Source organism: Lynx canadensis, chromosome E2 (assembly GCF_007474595.2).
Source record: "Lynx canadensis isolate LIC74 chromosome E2, mLynCan4.pri.v2, whole genome shotgun sequence".
Lineage (NCBI taxonomy): Eukaryota > Metazoa > Chordata > Mammalia > Carnivora > Felidae > Lynx > Lynx canadensis.
Window position 1 is genome coordinate 50,069,389 of NC_044317.1, and position 21,003 is coordinate 50,090,391.

Below are 21,003 nucleotides of genomic sequence, written 5' to 3' on the forward strand. Positions count from 1 at the left end.
TCGAACCCACAGGTCATGAGATCACGACCTGAGCCGAAGTCAGTCTCTTAACCCCCTGCGCCACCCAGGCGCCCCTCTTCTTCTGTCTCTTGTAAGGATCCTTGACGATGGGTTTAGGGCCCCCCTAGGTAATCCAAGATGGTCTCATCTCAAGAACCTTGCCTTAATTATATCTGCAAAGATCTGTTTGCCAAGTAAGATCATATTCATGAATTCCAGGGGTTAGGATGGGGACATATTTTTATGAGGGCCTTGGGGGGGGGGGGGGGGGTTGGCCACCATGCAAGCCACTACAGAGGGTGACCTTGAGCCCTGCCGGCAGCTGTGTGTGAGAACTTCTCATGTGATAATCCCATCACACGTGTAAGGCCTTGTACAATGACTGTCTCTCCAGCAGGGGGCTCCTTCCCTGCGGCCGCCCTTCCCAGGGCAGCCAGCACACTGCGGGGCAGGGGGCAGACCCTTGAGAAGTGAGGGGGCAGAATGAATGAGCCTCTGCCACCCCACTCCCCCCCACCTACGTTATGGTTCCCCGCGATTCTTTGTGCCTGCGTCGGGCCCCGTGTCACCCTGTGGGACCGGTTGGAAGGTATGAATAGAAACGAAAATATCAGCAGCCCTTTACTGGCCATGACAGCACCCATACTCCAGACGGGAAAACTAAGACTCAGAGAGAGCAAATCTGCCCAAGCCCCGGTCTGCCGCCTCCAAAGCCCATGCTCCTAATCACTGGGCCCCCTTGCCGTGCAGGAAGGTCGTGCACGGTAGCATCTATTATTTTCTTTTAATTTAAGGTTTGTTTACTTTTGAGAGAGAGAGCAGAGGAGGGGCAGAGAGGGGGGTGGGGGGACAGAGAATCCGAAGCGGTCTCTGCGTTGACAGCGGAGAGCCCGATGCGGGGCGCGAACTCCCCAGCCGTGACATCACGACCCACGCTGAAATCAGACGCTCAACCGAGTCCGCCAGGCGCCCCGTGTCTGTTTTTAACTGCACGTGGGACCGTGCGCGCCCCTGCACACGTTGCGTGCTGCCGGAAAGGATGACAAGCAGGGGTGCGAGTGAGACAGCACAGGCCCCGGAGTCAGAACTGAGCTCGAGTCGTGCCCTCCCGCCTCCTCGCTGTGCGACCTCAATCAGGGGACTTCAGGGCCCTGCGCCTCAGTTTCCTCATCTGCAGAAAGGGGACGTAATAATAGCGTCCGCCTTGCCAGTTTGTCATGAGGGTCATAGACACGAATGAGTTGCGTGTGGTGCTGAGAGAGAAGTTGATAAACGGGAATTGGTGTGGTCAGCATCTGGGAATTGGTTTTGAGGGAGGCCAGGCAGAGGAGGAGAGGCCTATTCTTTATCTTGATAACGAGGTCCTAGCCTAGATGCGTGTATTAGCTACACTTTTTACTCAGCTTTTCTAACAAAACCTAAAAATAGATAGTGGCTACGGGCACCTGGGTGGCCCAGTCGTTTAAGCCTCTGACTATTGATTGCAGCTCAGGTCCTGATCTCACAGTTTGTGACATCGAGCCCCTCGTGGGGGGCTTGGCTGACAATGTGGAGCCTGCTTGGGATTCTCTCTCTCCCTCTCTCTCTCTCTCTCTGCCCCTCCCACACTTTCTCTCTCTCTCTCTCTCTCTCTCTCTCTCAAAATAAATAAACTTAAAAATATTTTTAATAAAAATACATAGCAGCTTAACTAGGATGGAAGTCTGTGTTTCTCTCACGTAAAGGTCCAGTGAACACCCAGGGCTAGAATAGTAGCTTGAAAATGTCAGAGACCCAGACTCCTACCTTGCTGCTTGCTGCCTTCCCCTCGCACTTCCACCCCGTGGCCCAAGATGGCTGCTCCAGCTCCCACCATCACATCCTCATTCCAACCATTGAGAAGAAAAAAAAAAGAAAGTCAACCCAGAAGTTTTACATATCACATTCTATTGCCTAGAATTTGGTCATGGGCCCACAAGGGAGACCAGGAAATGTCATTTTTTTCTGGCCAGCTAAAATTCTGAGGTTCTGTTACAAAAGGAAGACGGGAGAACAGTCATCAAGGGGCAGCAAGTGTATCTGTCACGCCAGGGCTCTGCTACCAAGTGGCTAACGCGACCGTAGGTGAAATGAGTTTACCGTCCTGAGCCTCAGTATCCTCGTTGGCCAAATGGGATTAGCATGCGCCTCTCGGGGTTGAGGAGTTGATCAGGACTTAATGAGAGTGTGGGCGCCAGACGTGTAGTACAGGGCCTGGCCCAATATCAGCCTAGAGTGCGTGTCGGGAATCTCCTTGAACTTGTGAGTCCAGGCTGTGGGTGATGTGCCTCTTCATGTGTGAGAAACTCGCCCCAGGTTCAAGAGCTGAACCGGGCATTGACCTTGGTAAGTTACTTCTCTAAAGCAAAGGATCTGGCTTCTCCACACGTGGAAATCCCCTCTCAGCCTCCTAACCTTGGGACTGGGCGCGTGCCCTTACACCCCCATCCCCCTTACACCCCCATCCCCCTTCCCCTGGAGAAGGGCAGACTCCCAGGAGGGGGGAGGAGGCCCATATATAGGGTCTCCAGCCCCCCCAGACCTCACAGAACTAAGCCCACATCCCTCAACCACTACCACCAAGGCTGCTCGCCTCGTCTGTGACAGTCCTAACATTCTGAAGCCAAAGGTCCTATTTTCAAGTGCATTTCTCGGAGACCCCGACCCCTGCTGCAAAGTTTCACTTGCTATCACCACCCTGGGTAAATCCAGACCCTCAGTCATGGAACATCTCTTCCAGACACACGCATGAAATCTGCCAAATCCTAAATGTTGGTGCCGTTCCCAAAAAACAATTTTAGGAGCATGCAAACAAACCCGGACACATCTACTGGTTAGATGTGTTTGCAGACCCTCGTGGAAGCCAAACTGCCATTTTACAGAAAGGGAAACTGAGGCCCAGAGAGCGGGAGGGGGCGGGGGGGGCTGACTTGGTGAGCCTAGGAGTCCAGGGTTCTGAGACTCACCATCATCAGGAACGGAATGACCCATATCCTGCGCCTTCTGAGACGATGCACTCCACTGGCAAGTGTCCTGATTTTGATAACTGCACTGTGACTGTGTCGGGGAATAACCTCATGTGTGGAAACACAAGCGTTTAGGGCAAAGACATAACGCCTGAAACCTACTCTCCAACAGTTCCGAGGGGAGAAAAGCAGAGACAGCCCATGATGGAGCCCACTAGCCACTGTTAACGACTGGTGACTCTGGGTGAGGGGTACGCAAGAAGTCTCTGTCCTATTCTTGCGACTTTCCTGCCAGTTTAAAACGATTTCAAAAGAGAAAAAAAGTGATTGCACAATAAAAAGTCATGGTTTAAAAGTTGAAGTTTTCAGGCTCTGCGTTTCTAGAGTATCTAAGTCTGTGCCTGCATCTGTGGTCAGAGTTTGGGGAGTTGGGACGGTGAATTTGCTGCTTCAGACGCGGCCTTGGGGTGTGACCGGGGCCTTCGGGTGTGACTAAGGGGCGTGGCCAGCCTCAGAGGCCTGGCTGCGATGAGGGGCAGGCAGCAGCCTGAAGTGTGGTCAGAGCCTTGGGGCGTGGCCAGGGAGTCGGAGGCGTGGCCAGAGTCTGGGGCGTGGCCTGAGACACTTGTTCCCTAGGGAGGCGTTACGTCTGTACTTGGAGCGCCCTCTTGTGGCTACTCTAGGATCTGGCCTCCGCTTTTTATTTTTTCTTATATATTATTATTATATAATTATATATTTTCTAAGTAGGCTCCCCCACTGGGCGTGTCAACTCACAACTGTGAGCTCAAGACCTGAGATCAAGAGTCAGACGCCTTAACAGACTGGTGAGCCACCCAGGCGCCTCTGGCCTCCACTTTTTTTTTTTTTTTTTTTTAACGTTTATTTATTTTTGAGACAGAGAGAGACAGAGCATGAATGGGGGAGGGGCAGAGAGAGGGAGACACAGAATCTGAAACAGGCTCCAGGCTCTGAGCTGTCAGCACAGAGCCCGACGCGGGGCTCGAACTCACGGACCGCGAGATCATGACCTGAGCCGAAGTCAGCCGCTTAACCGACTGAGCCACCCAGTCGCCCCTGGCCTCCACTTTTTAAAAAGCTTTATTGAGGGGCACCTGGGTGGCTCTGTTGGTTTAGCGGCTACTGACTCTGGATTTCAGCTCAGGTCATGATCTCCCAGTTGGTGGGACTGAACCCTGAGCTGGGCTCTGCTCTGACAGCATGGAGCCTGCTTGAGATCTCTCTCTCCTCTCCTCTTGCCCCTCTCCTGCTCACTCTCCCTCTCTCTCTCTCTCTCTCTCAAAATAAATAAAATTTTTAAATTAAACAGCTTTAGGGGCACCTGGGTGGCTCAGTCTGTTAAGCCTCCAACCTCAGCTCAGGTCACGATCTCGCGGTCTGTGAGTTCGAGCCCCGCGTCGGGCTCTGGGCTGATGGCTCAGAGCCTGAAGCCTGCTTCCGATTCTGTGTCTCCCTCTCTCTCTCTGCCCCTCCCCCGTTCATGCTCTGTCTCTGTCTCAAAAATAAATAAACGTTAAAAAAATTTTTTTTTAATTAAAAAAAATAAAACAGCTTTATTGAGGTATAATGTATACACCATGCAACTCAGCTATTTAAAGGGTACAATTCAATGGTTTTAGTAAATTCAAAGAGCTGTGCGATCATCATTACAATCAATTTAAAAACCTGTCTTGGGGCGCCTGGGTGGCTCAGTCGGTTAAGCATCCGACTTCGGCTCAGGTCATGATCTCGCGGTCCGTGAGTTCAAGCCCCGCATCGGGCTCTGTGGTGACAGCTCAGAGCCTGGAGCCTGTTTCAGATTCTGTGTCTCCCTCTCTCTCTGACCCTCCCCCGTTCATGCTGTCTCTCCCTGTCTCAAAAAATAAATAAATAAACGTTAAAAAATTTAAAAAAAAAAAACCTGTCTTCACCCCCAAAAGAAACTCCATACCCACTACTAGTCACTCCCTATTTCTTCCCAACCCCCTTCAGCCCCAGGCAACCCCTAATATACTTTCTGTCTCTACAGGTTTTCCTCTTCCGAACATTTTATATAAATTTAATCCTTCAGTATATGGCATTTTGTGACTGGCTTCTTTCACTTGGCATAATGTAGCATGTATCAGTATTTCATTCCTTGTTGTTGTTGTTTATTTATTTTGAGAGACAGAGAGAGCGCAAAAGCAAGCATGAGAGGGGGCGGGACAGAGAGAGAGAATCCCAAGCAGGCTCTGCTCTGTCAGCCCTCAGCCTGACATGTGACTCCATCTGATGAACCGTGAGATCATGACCTCAGCAGAAATCAAGAGTCAGACACTCAACCAACTGAGCCACCCAGGAGCCCCGGTACTTTGTTCCTTTAATGGCCAAACAATCTTCCACTGCACAGGTACCCTGCTTTTTAATTGACCCACCTGCCAGTTGATGGGCATTTAGGTTGTTTCCACAAATATCTGCGTGGATGCATGTTTTCAGTTCTCTGGAATATATATGCATAGGAGTGGGATTGCTGGGTCATACGGTAACTCTATGTTGCCGTCGAGAAACTCTCTTTGTGTCCTCTATTTTGAGGACACGCCGAATTGTTTTCCAAAGCAGCTGCCCCGTTTTTACATTCCCACCAGCAGTGTATGAGGGTTCCAATGCCTCTACAGCTTTTCCAACACTTACTGCCTGTCTTTTCCAGGACAGCCACCCTAGTAGGTGTGAAGTGGTATCTCACTGTAGTTTTGATTTTCATCTGACTGACAATGACCTTGCGGATCTTTCCCTATCATTCACTGTTTTTGTATCCACTATGTGGCTAGATGCACTCTTAGCCACTTTGCCGTAGCGGATCCAGATTTTTCAAATTAAAGCGTTAATGACATGACATCCTTCTCAGAGTCCACGCTTTCCCTTTGCCTCACCCTGCATTTCATGTTTTCGTACTATTATCACATTGATACAGATGTATCCTCAAATAATATATAGCACCGGTTTTGCATGTTTTCAAGCCTGGTATAAATGACACTGTGCTGTAATCCTTCTGTACTTGTGTTTTCTCGTTTGTTTATTTGTTTGTTTGCTTGCTTGTTTTTCTGGGATTTGTTTGTTTTTACTCATTGTATTGGTTTCCTAGGGGTGCTGTAACAAAGGACCACAAATGGAGTGGCTTAAAGCAACAGAAATTTAGGGCACCTGGGTGGTGGCTCAGTCTGTTAAGCATCCAACGTCAGGGCAGGATCTCACGGTTCGCGGGTTCGAGTCCCGCGTCGGGCTCTGTGCTGACACCTCAGAACCTGGAGCCTGCTTCGGATTCTGTGTCTCCCTCTCTCTCTGCCCCTCCCTGCTCATGCTGTGTCTCTCAAAAATAAGTAAACGTAAAATTAAAAATAAACCAGAAATTTATTTTCTCCCAATTCTGGAAAGTAGAAACTCCAAACCAAGATGTTGGCAGGGCTATACTCTCTTTGAAGGCTCTAGAGGAAGATCTTTCCTTGCCTCTTCCTACCTTCAGGTGTTTGCCAACAATTCCTCACATTCCTTGGCTCCAATCTCTGCCTCTGACATCATGCGGTTTTCTTCCGTGTAGGTACCTGTGTCTGTGTCCAAATTTCCAATCACATTGGATTTACGGCCCACCCTAATCGTGTGACCTCATCTTAACTTGATGACATCCACAAACACTCCATTTCTAAATAAGGTCACATTCCATTTCTAAATAAGGTTCGAAGGGACTTGAATTTGGGGGTGGGGCGCATTCTTCAACCCAGTACTCTCATCAGTCTGTTTTTATGACTCACACTATTGACATGTGCATTCAGTTCATTCATTTGAACTTCTGTGTGGGAGGCCTTTGTGAGAGTACATCACAATTTATTCATCCCTCCTGGTGATGGACTTACCTTGTTTCCAGTTTTCTCCATTTCCGACAAGGCTGCAATTAACATCCCTGAACACGTCTCTTGGAGTTTCTCAGGGCAGGATTTTTCAAACTGCCCAACAAGATCCATTAGTGGGTTGCGAAACCAATTTAGTGGGTTGTAGACACAATTTTCCCCTTAATGAAATGGAATTAAACAGAACAGAAGCTATTGTAACGCATGCACATAGTCAGGGTAAGGATTACCGTGTGAAACTGGGTTTTGTTTTTTTTTTTTTTTTCCTTTGGCAGGTGTATGTAATGTCCCGATATAAGCAAATGTGTTTAGGAGCCCCAGCCCTAGCAGGTGTAGACGGCAATGGACGTGCCCTGTCCAAGGTCTGATGGGTGTTACACAAATGCTCCCTCCAACTAATTAGTGCAACTAATTTGTCCACTTACACTTCCGTCAGCTCCTCATCGACACTTAGCATCGTCAAAAATCTGAATTCTTGCCAGGCCAGAGGCTTCTCATCCTATTGCTGGAAGAGGAAACAGGCGCAGAGGGCAGAAACGCAAGGAGCTGGAAGGCAGACCCCACCATCTTTGCTGTAAAGACTGGGTCTCTGCCAGGGTGGAGAGATACCACCATCGAGGATCCCGTTAAGCGAAGAATTCTCGGGTTCTAGGAGGGGATGTGAGCTGAGTAGGAAAGGGTGTTGGAAGGAGAGGGTCCGTTCTCATCCTAAACCCCCTTTCCCTTCCCCCACCTCAAAGGGATGCCTGGGACTCAGGGATGGCCCGGACCTGGGCGCCCCCGGGGTGGCGGTCCCAGCGCACAGTCAGAGGAGAGCTGATGCTGCAGGTTGGGGACAAAACCACGCTCCTCCAGCCACGAGCCTGCCAGACGCACCTGGATCCCCGCACCTTTGAACTCCACCCTCCCACCTGATCCCCTGGAGGACCCAGGGGCCTACCTCCTCTGGAAGTCTGGGTGTCTCAACTCTAGCCTGATTTCCCGCTGGCCCCTCACGTGGGGCCGCAGGAATGATGTTGCCCAATTCCTGCTCCCTCAGGCACCCAGCTCCTGCTCCCAGGGGACCAAGGGACCTGGTAATGTATGCTTTCCCTGTCGGGGACAAAGGCATCGAACTATCTCCCTGACCTTTCCTCCCAGAAAGTTCAGTGCTCCTAATCCTATGCCACAGCCAAAGATCCAAACCTGGGTCCAAGAGACTCAGGAGGGCTCCCTCCCGGACTCACCTCCCCGCAGAGTTTGGATAACTAAGCCCCCAGCCCTACCCCCACCCCCACAAAAGTCTCGGGTCTCTCCGAACCCTTCCTCCAAAGCAACCTGGAGACTCCAGCCTCCAACCGGTCCCAGAATTGGGCCAGGCATCGTACCTGCACTTCCTGCCCATCGAAGAGTCTCTTCTCGTTTCCGCCCTCCCCCCCAAGCCACCCCATCCAGGTCTCTTTAGGGGAACAGCCTTTCTTTCTTTTTTTTTTTTTTCTAATGTTTATCTATTTTTGAGAGAGAGAGTGTGTGCGTGTGTGTGAGAGAGAGAGAGAGAGCAGGGGAGGAGCAGAGAGACAGGGAGACACAGAATCCGAAGCAGGCTCCAGGCTCCGAGCTGTCAGCACAGGGCCCGACTCGGGGCTCGAACCCACGAGCTGTGAGATCATGACCCGAGCGGAAGTCGGAGGCCCAACCGACCAAGCCACCCAGGCGCCCCGGGGGGAGCAGACTTGGAACCCCATCTCTAGGAACCCAGGGGCCAGATCCCCCAGGCTCCGCCCCCTTGGGAGACACCGGTATCTGCGGTCCCCTCCCCGGTTCTCCAGGGCCCGCCCCCTCACCTTTGGCGCCCGACCCCGCCCCCACCCTGGGCTGGGCCCGCCCCCTCACCTTTGGCGCCCGACCCCGCCCCCACCCTGGGCTGGGCCCGCCCCCTCACCTTTGGCGCCCGGCCCCGCCCCCACCCTGGGCTGGGCCCGGCCGCACGTCTCCCAGCCGCACGCCTACCTCCCAGGACGCCGTGGGACCCATGGCCGCGGTGGCAGCCCCCTGGGGGCGGCAGCGGGAAGAGGCCCGCGCGCTCGGCCGGGCGGTGAGGCTGCTGGAACGCCTGGAAGAGCACTTCGGGGACCCCCGGCTTGCCTCCAGTCCCCCCTCGATGCGGGACCTGCTGCCCCGCACCGCGCAGCTGCTGCGCGAGGTGGCCCACGCCCGGCGGGCGGCCGACGGAGGCGGCCCCGAGGGTCCCGGCGGTGCGCGGGACTTCCTCGTCGTCTACCTTAACAACCTGGAGGCCAAGAGCAGGCAGGTGGCGGCACTGCTGGCACCCCAGGGTCGGAGGAGTGCCAATGACGAGCTCTTCCGGGAGGGCTCCGGACTCAGGTGAGCCGCGGCTCCTGCCCCAGGAAAAAGGTGGGGTCGCGAGTCCGGGCCCCCAGCGCCGGCCTCCTTCAGACCCAGGGGTCCAGACGCCCAGCTCCTCCTCCCTTAGTCCCAGGATTCCTGCCCCAGCCCCTCCTCCCTCAGACCCAGAAGTCCAGGTCAGAACCCCCTCCCCTGGGGGAACCTGGAAAACTGAGCCAGCCAGGTTTTTCTTTCTTTGGGCACCTATGCCTTTAACCCCACCCCCCCATGTCCCCTCTTTCTTGGCCACCCAGCAGCCCTCTTCAAATTGCCCGACTCTCCCAGAGGCCTAGACACACATCCTGAGAATGCGGGGCCCCCAGGGAGCTTCTTGCAGGAGGAGGGGGTGGACTGACATTCCCATCACCGCCCTTGCCTAGGGGGACACACACAGCCCCGCCTCCTGCCCACCCCTCCCCGTCTTGGTTCTTGAGAACAGCTAGCTCAGGACTTAGGGCTTGTCTGTAGCCCCCTCCTCTAAACTCTGGGGAAGGGGCTCCTGAGTGTCAGGAGTAGCCGAGGCTTGGGGTCTAGAGCCCAGAACAAAACAAGGTGTGGACCAGGAAGCTCTCAACCATGTCCTGTAAAAACTTCGTAATGTCTCCTTAGATTCATCCTGAAATGAAATGTGTAGGCCACGCTACTTACCTACCCATCATTTTTTAAAGGTCACTATAATACCCAAACTGTTATAAGGAAGTGATAAAAAGAATGCCCTTCATAACAACATCATCTGTGTTTCAAATGAAAATGCCAAGGCACAGTTACAATTATTCTGGCGTGCAGAATTGGCTCTTAAGACATTCACGCCTGGGGGCGCCTGGGGGGCTCAGTCGGTTAAACAGCCAACTTCAGCCCAGGTCATGATCTCATGGTTCTTGAGTTCAAGCCCCGCATCGCTGTGCTGACAGCTGAGAGCCCGCTTCGGATCCTCTGTCCCCGGCTCTCTCCGGCCCCCCCTCCCCCCCCACTGCTCATGCTCTCCCTTTCTCAAAATTAAATATACATTTAAAATAATACAAACTCTGTATGGAAACCAATTTGACATTAAATCTCATATATTTAAAAAATAAATAAAAAGAATAAAATAATACAAACTAATAATGATTAACACGTACTGAGTGCCAACTGTATGCCAGGTGTCGCTGGGCATTTTATGTGCTCATGAGATAAGGAAGAATCCCTCTTAGCTTCCCCTCTAAGACAGGGGCTGTACTTATCCCGCACTCATGCCCATTTCACAGTTGAGGAAACTGAGACTTAAGGGGGGGAAAAAGGAACCTCCCCAAAATGACACAGTTTAGTGTCAGAGCTCCCCTTTGCTGCTCCCCACGTCCTGACCAGTACCCCGGGGAGGCAGCTGGCAGAAGGAAACACCCCCCCCCCCCCCCCCGTGTTGCTAAAAACAAGAAGGCCCCCCGAGCACGACCTGCTCCAAGACCACGGTCAACGCCCTCAGCGCTGGTGGGCTACAACAGATGTCAGGAATCCCGCCGAGCTGGCTCAAGGCCGGATGAGGCCGGGCTTCTCCTGCAGCCCCACCGGAGGCTGGGGGATGGCTGGGCTGGTGGGCAGCGCCTCCCTTTCCTTCCCAGAGGAGGAAACCGCGGTTCGCAGAGGGGAGGCGTCAGGACTGTGATAGGCTGTCTCGGGATGGACTCCACCCTGCCAGAGCCTGGGGGCCTGGTCCCTGTGGGTAGAGTCCCCCACAGCAGGCACAGGTGCCAGCGCGAGCCCCGAGGTCCAGCCCAGGCCCTCAGAGCCCATCCTTGCAGGCGACAGCTGGCCAAGCTGGCCCTCATCTTCCGCTACATGCATGCGGAACTGAGCGCACTCTTCCCCGGTGGAAAGTACTGTGGACACACGTACCAGCTCGCCAAGGCCCCAGCCCACAGCTTCTGGAGGGGGCACTGCGGCGCCCGGTGAGTGAGCACCTGTTCCCCGGGCCCCGTAGTTCCTGGAGCCTCATCCTGTCTTTGCCTGGGGACCCAGGAGTCCAGGCAGCCCCGCCCCCCAGCCCCTCCTCCCTCGGACCCAGGAGTCCTGCCCCCAGCCCCTTCCTCCCTCAGACCCAGAGGTCCAAGCCCATAGCCCCTCCTCCCTCAGACCCAGGGGTCCAGCCCCCAGCCCCCTCCTCCCTAGAGGCCCTCCCATGCTAGGTTCCTGGAGGCCTCAGCTGTGTGCTCCCCGCCCCCCTTCCAGTTGTGTCCTGACCTGGGCTGAGTTTGAGTCCATCTTGTGCACCTGCCACCCGGTGGAATCAGGCTCCACGGGCCTGGCCTTGCGCTCCACCATCAACCTCACTTGCAGCGGCCACGTGTCCATCTTCGAGTTTGACATCTTTACCAGGCTCTTCCAGGTCAGGGAAGGCCAGGGCTGGGGGAAGGAGAGGTTGGGAACATGGGTCTGAGGGAAGAGGGGGCTGGGATCTCAGATTCCCGGGTCCCGGGGAAGGGAGCGTCTGGGGTCTTCTGTGTACGGAATTCCTGAGGCCCACGACGGGTGTAAGCAACGTGGCTGGGTTCCGAGACCCCGGGAGGCACTGGGTGTGCCTTGCTCGGCCCCTCCGTGACCCCAGCGCTGCCCCGCTCCAGCCTTGGCCGACACTCCTCAAGAACTGGCAGCTCCTGGCGGTCAACCACCCGGGCTACGTGGCCTTCCTCACGTACGATGAGGTTCAAGCGCGTCTGCAGGCCTGCAGAGACAAGCCAGGCAGGTAAAAGGGCCAGGAAGCTAGGTTATAAAGGACGAGAACTTGGACACCCGGATCCCCAGCAGAATGAGGGGATGGGAATTCCCGGATGGGGCAGCGGTGATCGCACCCTCACCCCCTTACCAACCTCTCCCGCCAGCTACATCTTCCGGCCCAGCTGCACTCACCTGGGACAATGGGCCATTGGATTCGTGAACTCAGACGGCAGTATCCTGCAGACCATTTCTCTCAACAAGCCCCTGTTCCAGACACTCCTGGACGGACAAAGGGAAGGCTTGTGAGTCGCCGTCCTGGCAGGTGGAGGGTGGCGGCAGAATGCACTTCGAAAGGCGGTGCCCGTTGCACGCGGCCCCAGATCGCTCTGAGGGCGCGCGGTTCACACGGCCCACATTATAAAGTTGCAATACCGTGGTGTTCCAGTAGGTGGCAGACGAGGGCCCAGAGGAAGGGGCGCCTTTTCCAGTTCAGAGAAAGCTGCTACGTGGGCTCCAGGCAGCTCTGAGAAGTGTGTGGGGAACTGGCTTCACTGGCCTATTCCTTGGAATTCTGCTGAACAGCTTTCGCTTCTAGACATCCATATCCCATTCTAGAATCTAGACGGTTAAAGCAGAAAGAACACTGGGCAAGCAGCTAGACCCGGTGTTTTCAACCTGTAACCTTGGCTGCCCCACAGCCCCTCGATCAGAAGCTGCCTTGGGTAGGAAAGGAGGAGAAAAAAGGCAGGTGAGGTTCCCCAGTCTCATCCTGAGCCTTTGGCCAGAGCTATCTTATTAGTCCTGTTGATATGATATGATCTGAGATAGCTATGCAGTCCGTTCTCATTGTTTATGGTAGTTCTGTTCTATAAAGTCGCTGTAAACACTAGATTATTGAATACTGAGCTGTTGCTCGTAGGGGAAATACCGGCTCGGTTTCCTGCAAGATTCTGGTCACATTTCTTTTTTTAATTTTAAGTAGGCTCCACACTCAACGTGAGGCTTGAACTCACGACCCAGAGATCTTCACATGCTGTACCTGCCGAGCCAGCAGGGCGCCCCATCTGGTCACATTTTTGTCAACCAATTGCTACCTGATTGGTAACCAATAGTAACCTTTTTGTGTGTCTGTGTCTGAAGACACCTTTTACATTTTTTTTTTTTTAACGTTTATTTATTTTTGGGACAGAGAGAGACAGAGCATGAACGGGGGAGGGGCAGAGAGAGAGGGAGACACAGAATCGGAAGCAGGCTCCAGGCTCTGAGCCGTCAGCCCAGAGCCCGATGCGGGGCTCGAACTCACGGACCGCGAGATCGTGACCTGAGCTGAAGTCGGACGTTTAACCGACTGAGCCACCCAGGCACCCCTGAAGACACCTTTTTAAATATACAGTTGAGGGGCGCCTGGGTGGCTCAGTCGGTTAAGCGTCCGACTTCGGCTCGGGTCATGATCTCACAGTTCATGAGTTTCAGCCCCGTGTCGGGCTCTGTGCTCACACCTCCGTGCCCCGAGCCTGCTTCGGATTCTGTGTCTCCTTCTCTCTCTCCCCCTCCCCTGCTCGCCCCCCCCCTTTCTCTCTCTCAAAAATAAATGAACGTTAAAAAACATGTTTTAATATATATATATATATAACTGATACTTTCACAGTGAGCTCACGTCTCAACGAAGCTCATCTGACACCCATATTTTCTCTATACGGCACATCCCAGGCTTGTACTTAGGCACCCACGACCCTGGGATCATGACCTGAGCTGAAATCAAGAGTCGGATGCTTAACCAACTGAGCCACCCAGGCGCCCCAAAGATGTCTTCTGCTTGAGCCCGAACACTCGAGGACAGGGACGTGGCGGGGGGGGGGGGGTACTCTGGGAGGTCAAAGCCTAGGATGTAATCAGTTTCCTGGTTCTTGCTGATCTGAGTTTGTGTTTCCAGAGCTTCAGCCACTGAGGTCTCGTGTGCCCTTTTTGGGGAGTCTGAGGGGACACGGCCCTGCCCCGGGGCCTGAGGAGTCACAGCTTGCCCTGGAAAGTCCCAATTTGAGGAGAGGGGAGGGAAAAGATCCCCAGGCCAACGATGGGTTTGGGAGCGATGCTCATCCGGGGGGCTCTGGGCCCATGTCTGGGGTGAGGAGTATCAGATGGCCCTCGGTACCCCCGTCTTTCCTTCGCCCAGCTTCCTCTACCCAGATGGGAAGAACCACAACCCAGACCTGACTGAACTCTGCCAGATGGAGCCCCATCAGCGCATCCATGTGTCGGAGGTGAGGCCCAGGCCTGCCACCGGCCCTGTCCCTGTCCCTGCGTACTGTGCCCCCCGAAGGCCTTAACTCAGGAGTTCTCTCCCTAGAGACTCAGGCCTAGAATCCCAGAGGCCGTGGGTTTCCGTGCTGGTGCGGTGGCCACATGACCTGGGGGTAAATCACTTGGCCTCTCTGGGCCTCTGTTCCTTCTCTGGAAAAGACACCTCGTCCTGCCCCCTCCCCGGGGGGTTTTGTGGGGATTCAACCAGGAAATGATACTGCTGAGGTTGTCAGAACGGCTAATGCACTTGACCCTTCACTGACGATAGCCCCTGTATCAGTGTAGTCTTCACAGCCACCCCACGGGCGAGGGAGAAACGACAAAGGAAATCTTTTGGTATAAGTATATCCCACAGAACCCTTGGGATATACTTAAACCCCAAAATAGGTTCATTGTTTACCTAAAAATCAAACATAACAGGGCATCCTATATTTTTAGCTGCTCAGTCTGGCAACCCTGCATAGAGACCACCCCAGGGAACAAGTGTCATAGGCAGGTACAGGTAGGAGGCCGCCGGATACACGGCCTTGGACTTAGGAGGGTTCGGGGCTGGCACAGACGTTCGGGACTTTCGTCCTGTGGCCTGACTTGGATCCCCATGGCTAACACCACCCCTCTCCATCCTCCCCATCTTCTGGCCTCCTAGGAGCAGCTGAAGCTGTACTGGGCCATGGACTCCACGTTTGAGCTCTGCAAGATCTGTACCGAGAGGGACAAGGACGTGAAAATCAAGCCATGTGGACACCTGCTCTGTGGCAGCTGCCTGGCTACCTGGCAGGTGGGTCCGACCGCCCTGCCTTCCCGCCCAGTCTCCCCCCACCCCTCACCCCCAGCCTCCACCTTCATGCTAGAGGTCCCTAGCATGAGGGATCACGCCTCAGGGATCAGATGGAGAAACTGAGGCCCGGGGAGAGGCAGAGATTGGCTCAGGGTCACTTGGGAACAATGAACAGGAGCCCATCTGTCCGCCTCTGTGTCTCTGTCTCTGTCTTGCCCTACATCTCTCGCCTCCGCTTTTCGTTCTCTGGCTTCCTTATTAGCGGAAAGGGCTCCTTGTTCCCTGGCTGGGTGACCTGGGGCCAGTGGCTTCACCTCTCTGAGCCTCAGCCTCTTCCTCGGGAGAACCGGGCTGATAGTAGTCACCTCCCAAGAGCCATGGTGAGGATCCAAGCCCTTGGGGAAAGAGGGCAGTGGCCCCTGTGTATGGTAGGTGCCTGACGCGAAGCTTTGTGATTGTAATGGAAGTGTTTGCAAGCTTGTGATGGCTGAGGCATGCGTCTCAAGGACATTCTTGAATACACATTGCCCCACTCACTGTAGGGCTGTAGGATGCAGGTCCTAGCAAAATGACCCGAATAAGGAAACAGGCCACCCCACATGAAGTTCCCCTTTAAGAAAACCCGGAGTGGGGGTGGGGGGAAAGGGCGCCTGGGTAGCTCAGTTGGTTAAGCCTCCGACTTCGGCTCAGGTCATGATCTCGCGGTTCGTGAGTTGGAGCCCCGCGTTGGGCTCCGTGCTGACAGCTCAGAGCCTGGAGCCTGCTTCGGATTCTGTGTCTCCCGCTCCCTCTGCCCCTCCCCGGCTCATGCTCTGGGTGTCTGTCTCTCTCTCTCAAAATAAATAAATAAACATTGGGGAAAAATTTTTTTTGAAAGAAAGAAAGAAAGACAACCCGGGAAAACCTAGCCAGCTGACCCCTTAAGTGACCCCGCTTTTCCCTTCCCACAGCCCAATGCCTTAAATTCACCAATAGAGAATGAACCCATGAATTCCAAGGCACCCCCCCCCACTCAGCCCCTAATAAAGGCAGAGCCCCCCTGGTGCGTGTGTCTTCCCTCCGTCTCTACCTGGGACCTCACCGTGTGGCCCCAGGCAGGCTGCGTACCCCCCAGGACCTATGGGTAATCGACCTTGGTCTTCAGAGCTCACTGGTGGTTGTTGATGAGGTGGGTCCTATGATCCTAAGACCCACAGGGGCCGGTGGAGCCACAACAAGTTTGGCCCCAGCGGTGGTGGTGGGGCGGATGTCTGTGGGGCTCCCCACGATTAACATGGGCCCAGGCCAGTGCTCAGGCATTCCTAGGCAACAGCATCATCACCGTGGACAGCTGAGACCCCAACAACACCCGGCTCCCCTGGGCTATCTGCTTCTGTGCCCCTCCGGACCCCATTTGGCTCCCGCCCCCCTTCCCGTCAGTCCTGCACGTCCCGGCCCCTCTCTGCCTGACTCCTCTCCCTCTGTTTCCCTCCATCTGTCCTCAGCACACCCTCTGGTGGGGAGGAAGGCCCTTGTGGTCCTAAGGGACAAGATGGCCCTTGTGGTCCTAGGGACAGGGAGACCCTGACCCTATATCCCTTCCCATCCCACCCCCAGAACTTTGAAAGCCAGACGTGCCCCTTCTGCCGCGGCGAGATCAAGGGCCAAGAGGCCGTGAGTATCCATCAATTTCAAGAGAAGCCGGAGGATGCCACGGCCGCTGCCGAGTACCTGAGGTCCGGCAGTGACCAGGAAGATGGGGAGGAGGAGCTGGGGCAGGTAAGCAGGGCCAGGCAGGAGCTGGAGCTGGAACCTCTGGATCTGAGGGAGGAGGGGGCTAGCGACAGGAGTCGGGTCCTAGGGGCCTGGACTTTTGCTTTCCCAAGGGTCTGGGGCTCTGGCTTTCTTCAGATGAAACTCCCCTGAGCGTTAGGCCCTTGCCTTATTCTCTGTTGTATCTCCAAAGCCTGGAAGAGTGCCCGAATGCTGGGACTCTAAGCAGAAGGACACGTAGGTAGGAAGCAAACGGCAACTTACAGTCCCCTCCCCACCCTCCATCACCCCCAGGTGGTTTCCTCAGCCCCCCCTCAGCTGAATGTGTCCCCAGCTACAGGCCGGCTGAAAATGGTGAGTCAGGTGCTGGTCTGGTTCAGCTCCGGGGTCCCTCAGGGGCACCAGGTCCTGCGCTCCCCCTCGGCACCCACTGACCAGGTGCTGGGCGATCTGGCACCCACCACCTCTGTGCCCTCTCGTTCACTTCCTTACGCCACCCCTCGCCAGCTTTCTGGCTCTCCTTCCAGCATCCCAGGCATGTCTCATCCCAGGGCCTTTGCACCAGCTGTCCCCTCTGCCCGGGCCTCCTGTCCCCCAGGCTTGCTCTCTCTCATCTCCTCCCCAGGGCGGCCTTCCCCGATCACCCCCATTTTATTGAAAAAAAGCACCCCCACCCCCTGCTGATTTTCGTAGTTCTTTCCACCACCTGGCAGAAGCGTATAATTTTCTGTCACCGTCAGCCGGTTGCCACCCTCCCGAAGGTTAGGACTTCGTCTTCTCCATTGGATCTCCAGAGTCTAGAACAGTGCCTGGCACATAGTAGGTGCTCAGTAAATAGGCTTTCAAGGAATCCAGGGAACAGAGCCTTCCCAACAGCCCTGTGAAGTAAACAAAAAATGAAAGAAATGCTCCCCTCCTCATTTTCCAGAGGAGAAAAAGCTCAGAGAGGTGACTGTACCCGTCAAAATTTCACAGGCTGATACAAGAGAACCTGGTGTTGGGGGTGGGGGGGGTGGGGGGGGAGGGGGCGTGGTGCTTAGAAAACCCTACCATTATCTGCTGATCTTCGAAGCAAGCCCCAGCCTTCTTGCTCCTCCCCACCCCCTACTTCCTACCCCAGGATTTTCCGAGACCCTGGCCTGCTGGGGAGGGGCCCATCTGTGTTAGGCTGAGTACACATAAGATTCAATCAATACAGAGGCGTCTTCAAACAAACAGCTCAGGAAGTCCGGGAACATTATTTCGACCGCAGCAAACAAGTGAGCCAGCAGGAAGGGGGGTGGCGGTGACACCAGCCAGGGAAGCTAAAAACAGATCCAGACCTGCAGCCCAAGGCAAATGGAAACATTAGGAGGCACTCAGCTGGCTCCCAGAGGACAATGAGGGGGAACGCGGCCAGGATGGCAGGCTGGGGGGTGGGGGAGGGGGGGCGCCTCCGGCCACGTGGGCACACCTTGGCCCGGGCTGTGCCCTCCGCCTGGCGTGCCCTCTCCTCTTCTCCCCCAACCCTGCCCGATTCAAATTCCAGTCAACTCCTACCCCCTTGGTTCTTCAAAACATGCTGTAAGAGGGATGGCCCCCGGGGGTCCTGCCTCCCAGCAAAGTGACGGCCGTAATGAGCATAGTTAACGTGTTAACGTGTGTCTGAGTTGCTGGGCACCCGGCCCTGTGTTTCGTGTATTAATTTTGATGGTCATGACAGCCCCGTGAGGTGGGTACTGTTGTGATCCCTGCCGTAAAGCACGGGACACCGAGCCTCAGAGATGTGGAGGCCATCGGCTCAAAATGACAGGGTCAGGAATGGATCCCAGGCCCGCGGCTCGAGACTCCAGACTCTGTCCTCCACTCCTGTGGGCCTCTCTTCCCTTGTCTGTGAAATGGGCATCATGGCAGAGGCCAGTGGCAATGTGGGTACGGTTTGCGTGTGCTGTTCTCCGTCTGAGAAACCCAGCCCTAGGCAGCAAGATCGTCATTCGGCGGGACCCTGGCCCCTTGCTGGCCACTGGGGACCTCTCCCGTCCTCGCTGTCTCCACGTGGAGAGTGGCAATCAGCCCGGCGTGGGCCCCACAGGTCCCGATGAAGTCAGCAAGCCTGGGTTACGTAACCTGGATCATACCCCTCCCTGACCTCTCAGAAGCCCCCACTAAGTCCGCCAGGGCTCCAAGAAAAAGCCAACATACCCTCCACAGCTCACAGGGCCTGGAGACCTGACCCGTCTCCACCTCTCTGACCTCCTACCATCCCCCCCAATTCCTTTTCAGCAACAGGGGACTACTGCTGTCCTAACAGGCCATAAGCCCACCACCCACCACAGGACCTCTGCCTACATTCTTGTCACAGTCAGCCTTGTGTTCCATCGCCCTCCTTCTAAGAGGTTTTCCCCAGCCACCCCCCACTCTCCCCGGGCCTATTCCAGTTCCCTGAAGGTCACTTAATACTCTGTGGATAGTTCCTTGTTCACGCATTGATTACTCATGGTGGGTCTTTTGCTCGGTAAATTTATCAGCGGCATGAGGACAGAGATTTTGTCTGCCTGGTTCATGGCTGTCTCTTCAGAGCCTAGAAGGGTGCCTGGCCCCACACTGTAGATGCTCCGGGAATGCTTGTGAGTTGGATGGATGGACGGACGGATGGATGGATGGATGGATGGATGGAAAGATGAATGGATGGACGGGTGGGTGGAAAGGATGGAGGGAGGGAGGGAGGATGGATGGATGGAAGGATGGATGAATGGACGGACGGACAGAACTTCCTACTCGAGCCAGAGGTGCTAGGGAAAAAAGCAGCATGGACAAGGACGAGACTGTTGGGCTGTCCCTCCCTCCTCCTGGCCCCAGCCACCCATGTGTTACCACCATCTGGGCCTATGAAATGACAGTTCACTGCAGCTCAGCTGTGACACTTCTTAATCTCCTCCCCTCCAGGTACCTCTGGCCCTCCCCAGACTTCAGGGCCCTCTACCCTTGCCAAGAATTAAGACTGTGGCCTTAGCCCCATGGGAAATCACCTCCAACCCTCAGGCCAGGGAGGGAGCCACAGGGTGAGTGGAGAGGCAGCTGGGGTCCAGGGCTCCCAGGTCTGAAGGAAGATGGGATGGGGGGCAGAAGGGAAAAACACTGGTTCCAGAAAATCAATAGCCCCTCTTCAAACTCTCTCCACTGCAGAAACTCCTAAAGGAAAAGTCACCCCTCCGGCTGCCCCCGTGGGGCCCGTGATCGCTGCCCAGGCATGGGGGCTGGTGAGTCGACCCCACCCCAGCGCTGGCCAGGTTCCCTCGGCCTGGCCCTGCCCTGTCCCCCAACCTGACTGGGATACTATCTGACCCACCTCTCTTTCTGCCTTGCAGGGCACCACACGTGCTGCTAAAGGGAGCCCCAGGGGCTGCAGGGGGTTTGTGAATAATAAACTGCCAAGCCTGGTCTGTCGCCTGATGTGTGGAGAAAACTATAGCAGCCACCAGGGGGCAGCTTGACATTGGGAACAGGTGGTCCTTGAGGCCTGATCGCCACCTGCTGAATCCAGGGGTCTGGAGGGGCAATGGTGGGGAGCCCAGCTCTTCTGGATTCAGGAGTCCAGTCCTCCAGCCTCCTCCCTCAGACCCAACAGTCCAGGCCGCCAGCCTCCTCCCTCAGACCCAGGAGCCCGGAGTCCCAAGTTTTCACAGAATCAGGCAACCAACCCCCTCACCCCATTAATGAAAAAATAATACTAATTCCTGAACCCAGGCCCAGATATCCAAGTCCCGAGCCCCTACTCCAAAAGATCTCTCGTTTCTTTAAGAGTTACACACCTGGTCTTGCCCAGCGTTCCTAACCTTCTCTTTCTTCCATCCCTCCCTGGGATCTTCTCCCAGAGTAACAGTGATTTCCAGTCCAAATCAAACTGAAGAAGTGTCTCCCTACCTCCTCACTCATCTCGGAGGTTCAAGCCTCCCTCCGCTTCGGTTTAAACCGTGAGCCCTGCCCTGCCCTGTGCCCAGCCCAGGCTGGATGAGGCTGGCACGGAGCAGTAATCACTATCCTCCCCCCCCCCATCTCCGGTGGCTCACAGTCCAGTGGGGGACAGACAGTGACGACCCAGAGTGGGCAGGGCTGGGATGGGGGAAACCGGGACGCTACAGGGGCTCAGAGCGGGCAGCTGACCCCGCCTGGGAGGTCAGGGAGGGCCTCCAGGAGGAGACGTCCGAGCTGGGACTGAAAAGATGTGGGGAAGGTATCCCCGTGCAGAGGGGAA

At 55.2% G+C, this 21,003-nt stretch overlaps 1 protein-coding gene across 6 annotated transcripts; it reads left to right on the forward strand.

Annotated features, from left to right (window-relative positions):
• The first annotated feature begins 8,876 nt into the window (after positions 1–8,876).
• CBLC (Cbl proto-oncogene C) lies at positions 8,877–20,444 on the forward strand. Of its 6 annotated transcripts, XM_030299255.1 has the most exons (12): positions 8,877–9,229; positions 11,026–11,172; positions 11,453–11,609; positions 11,845–11,966; positions 12,103–12,240; positions 14,112–14,199; positions 14,886–15,017; positions 16,614–16,775; positions 17,064–17,123; positions 19,695–19,810; positions 19,935–20,008; positions 20,117–20,444. In XM_030299255.1, exons 1-11 carry the CDS (start codon positions 8,877–8,879, stop codon positions 19,942–19,944), a joined length of 1,485 nt encoding a protein of 494 aa, XP_030155115.1. In that variant the 3' UTR covers positions 19,945–20,008; positions 20,117–20,444. The 6 variants fall into 6 exon arrangements, with proteins under 6 accessions (XP_030155115.1, XP_030155111.1, XP_030155112.1 ...); XM_030299252.1 differs by lacking the exon at positions 8,877–9,229 and having other exon boundaries at positions 10,363–11,172; XM_030299253.1 differs by lacking the exons at positions 8,877–9,229; positions 17,064–17,123 and having other exon boundaries at positions 10,363–11,172.
• The last annotated feature ends 559 nt before the right edge of the window (positions 20,445–21,003 follow it).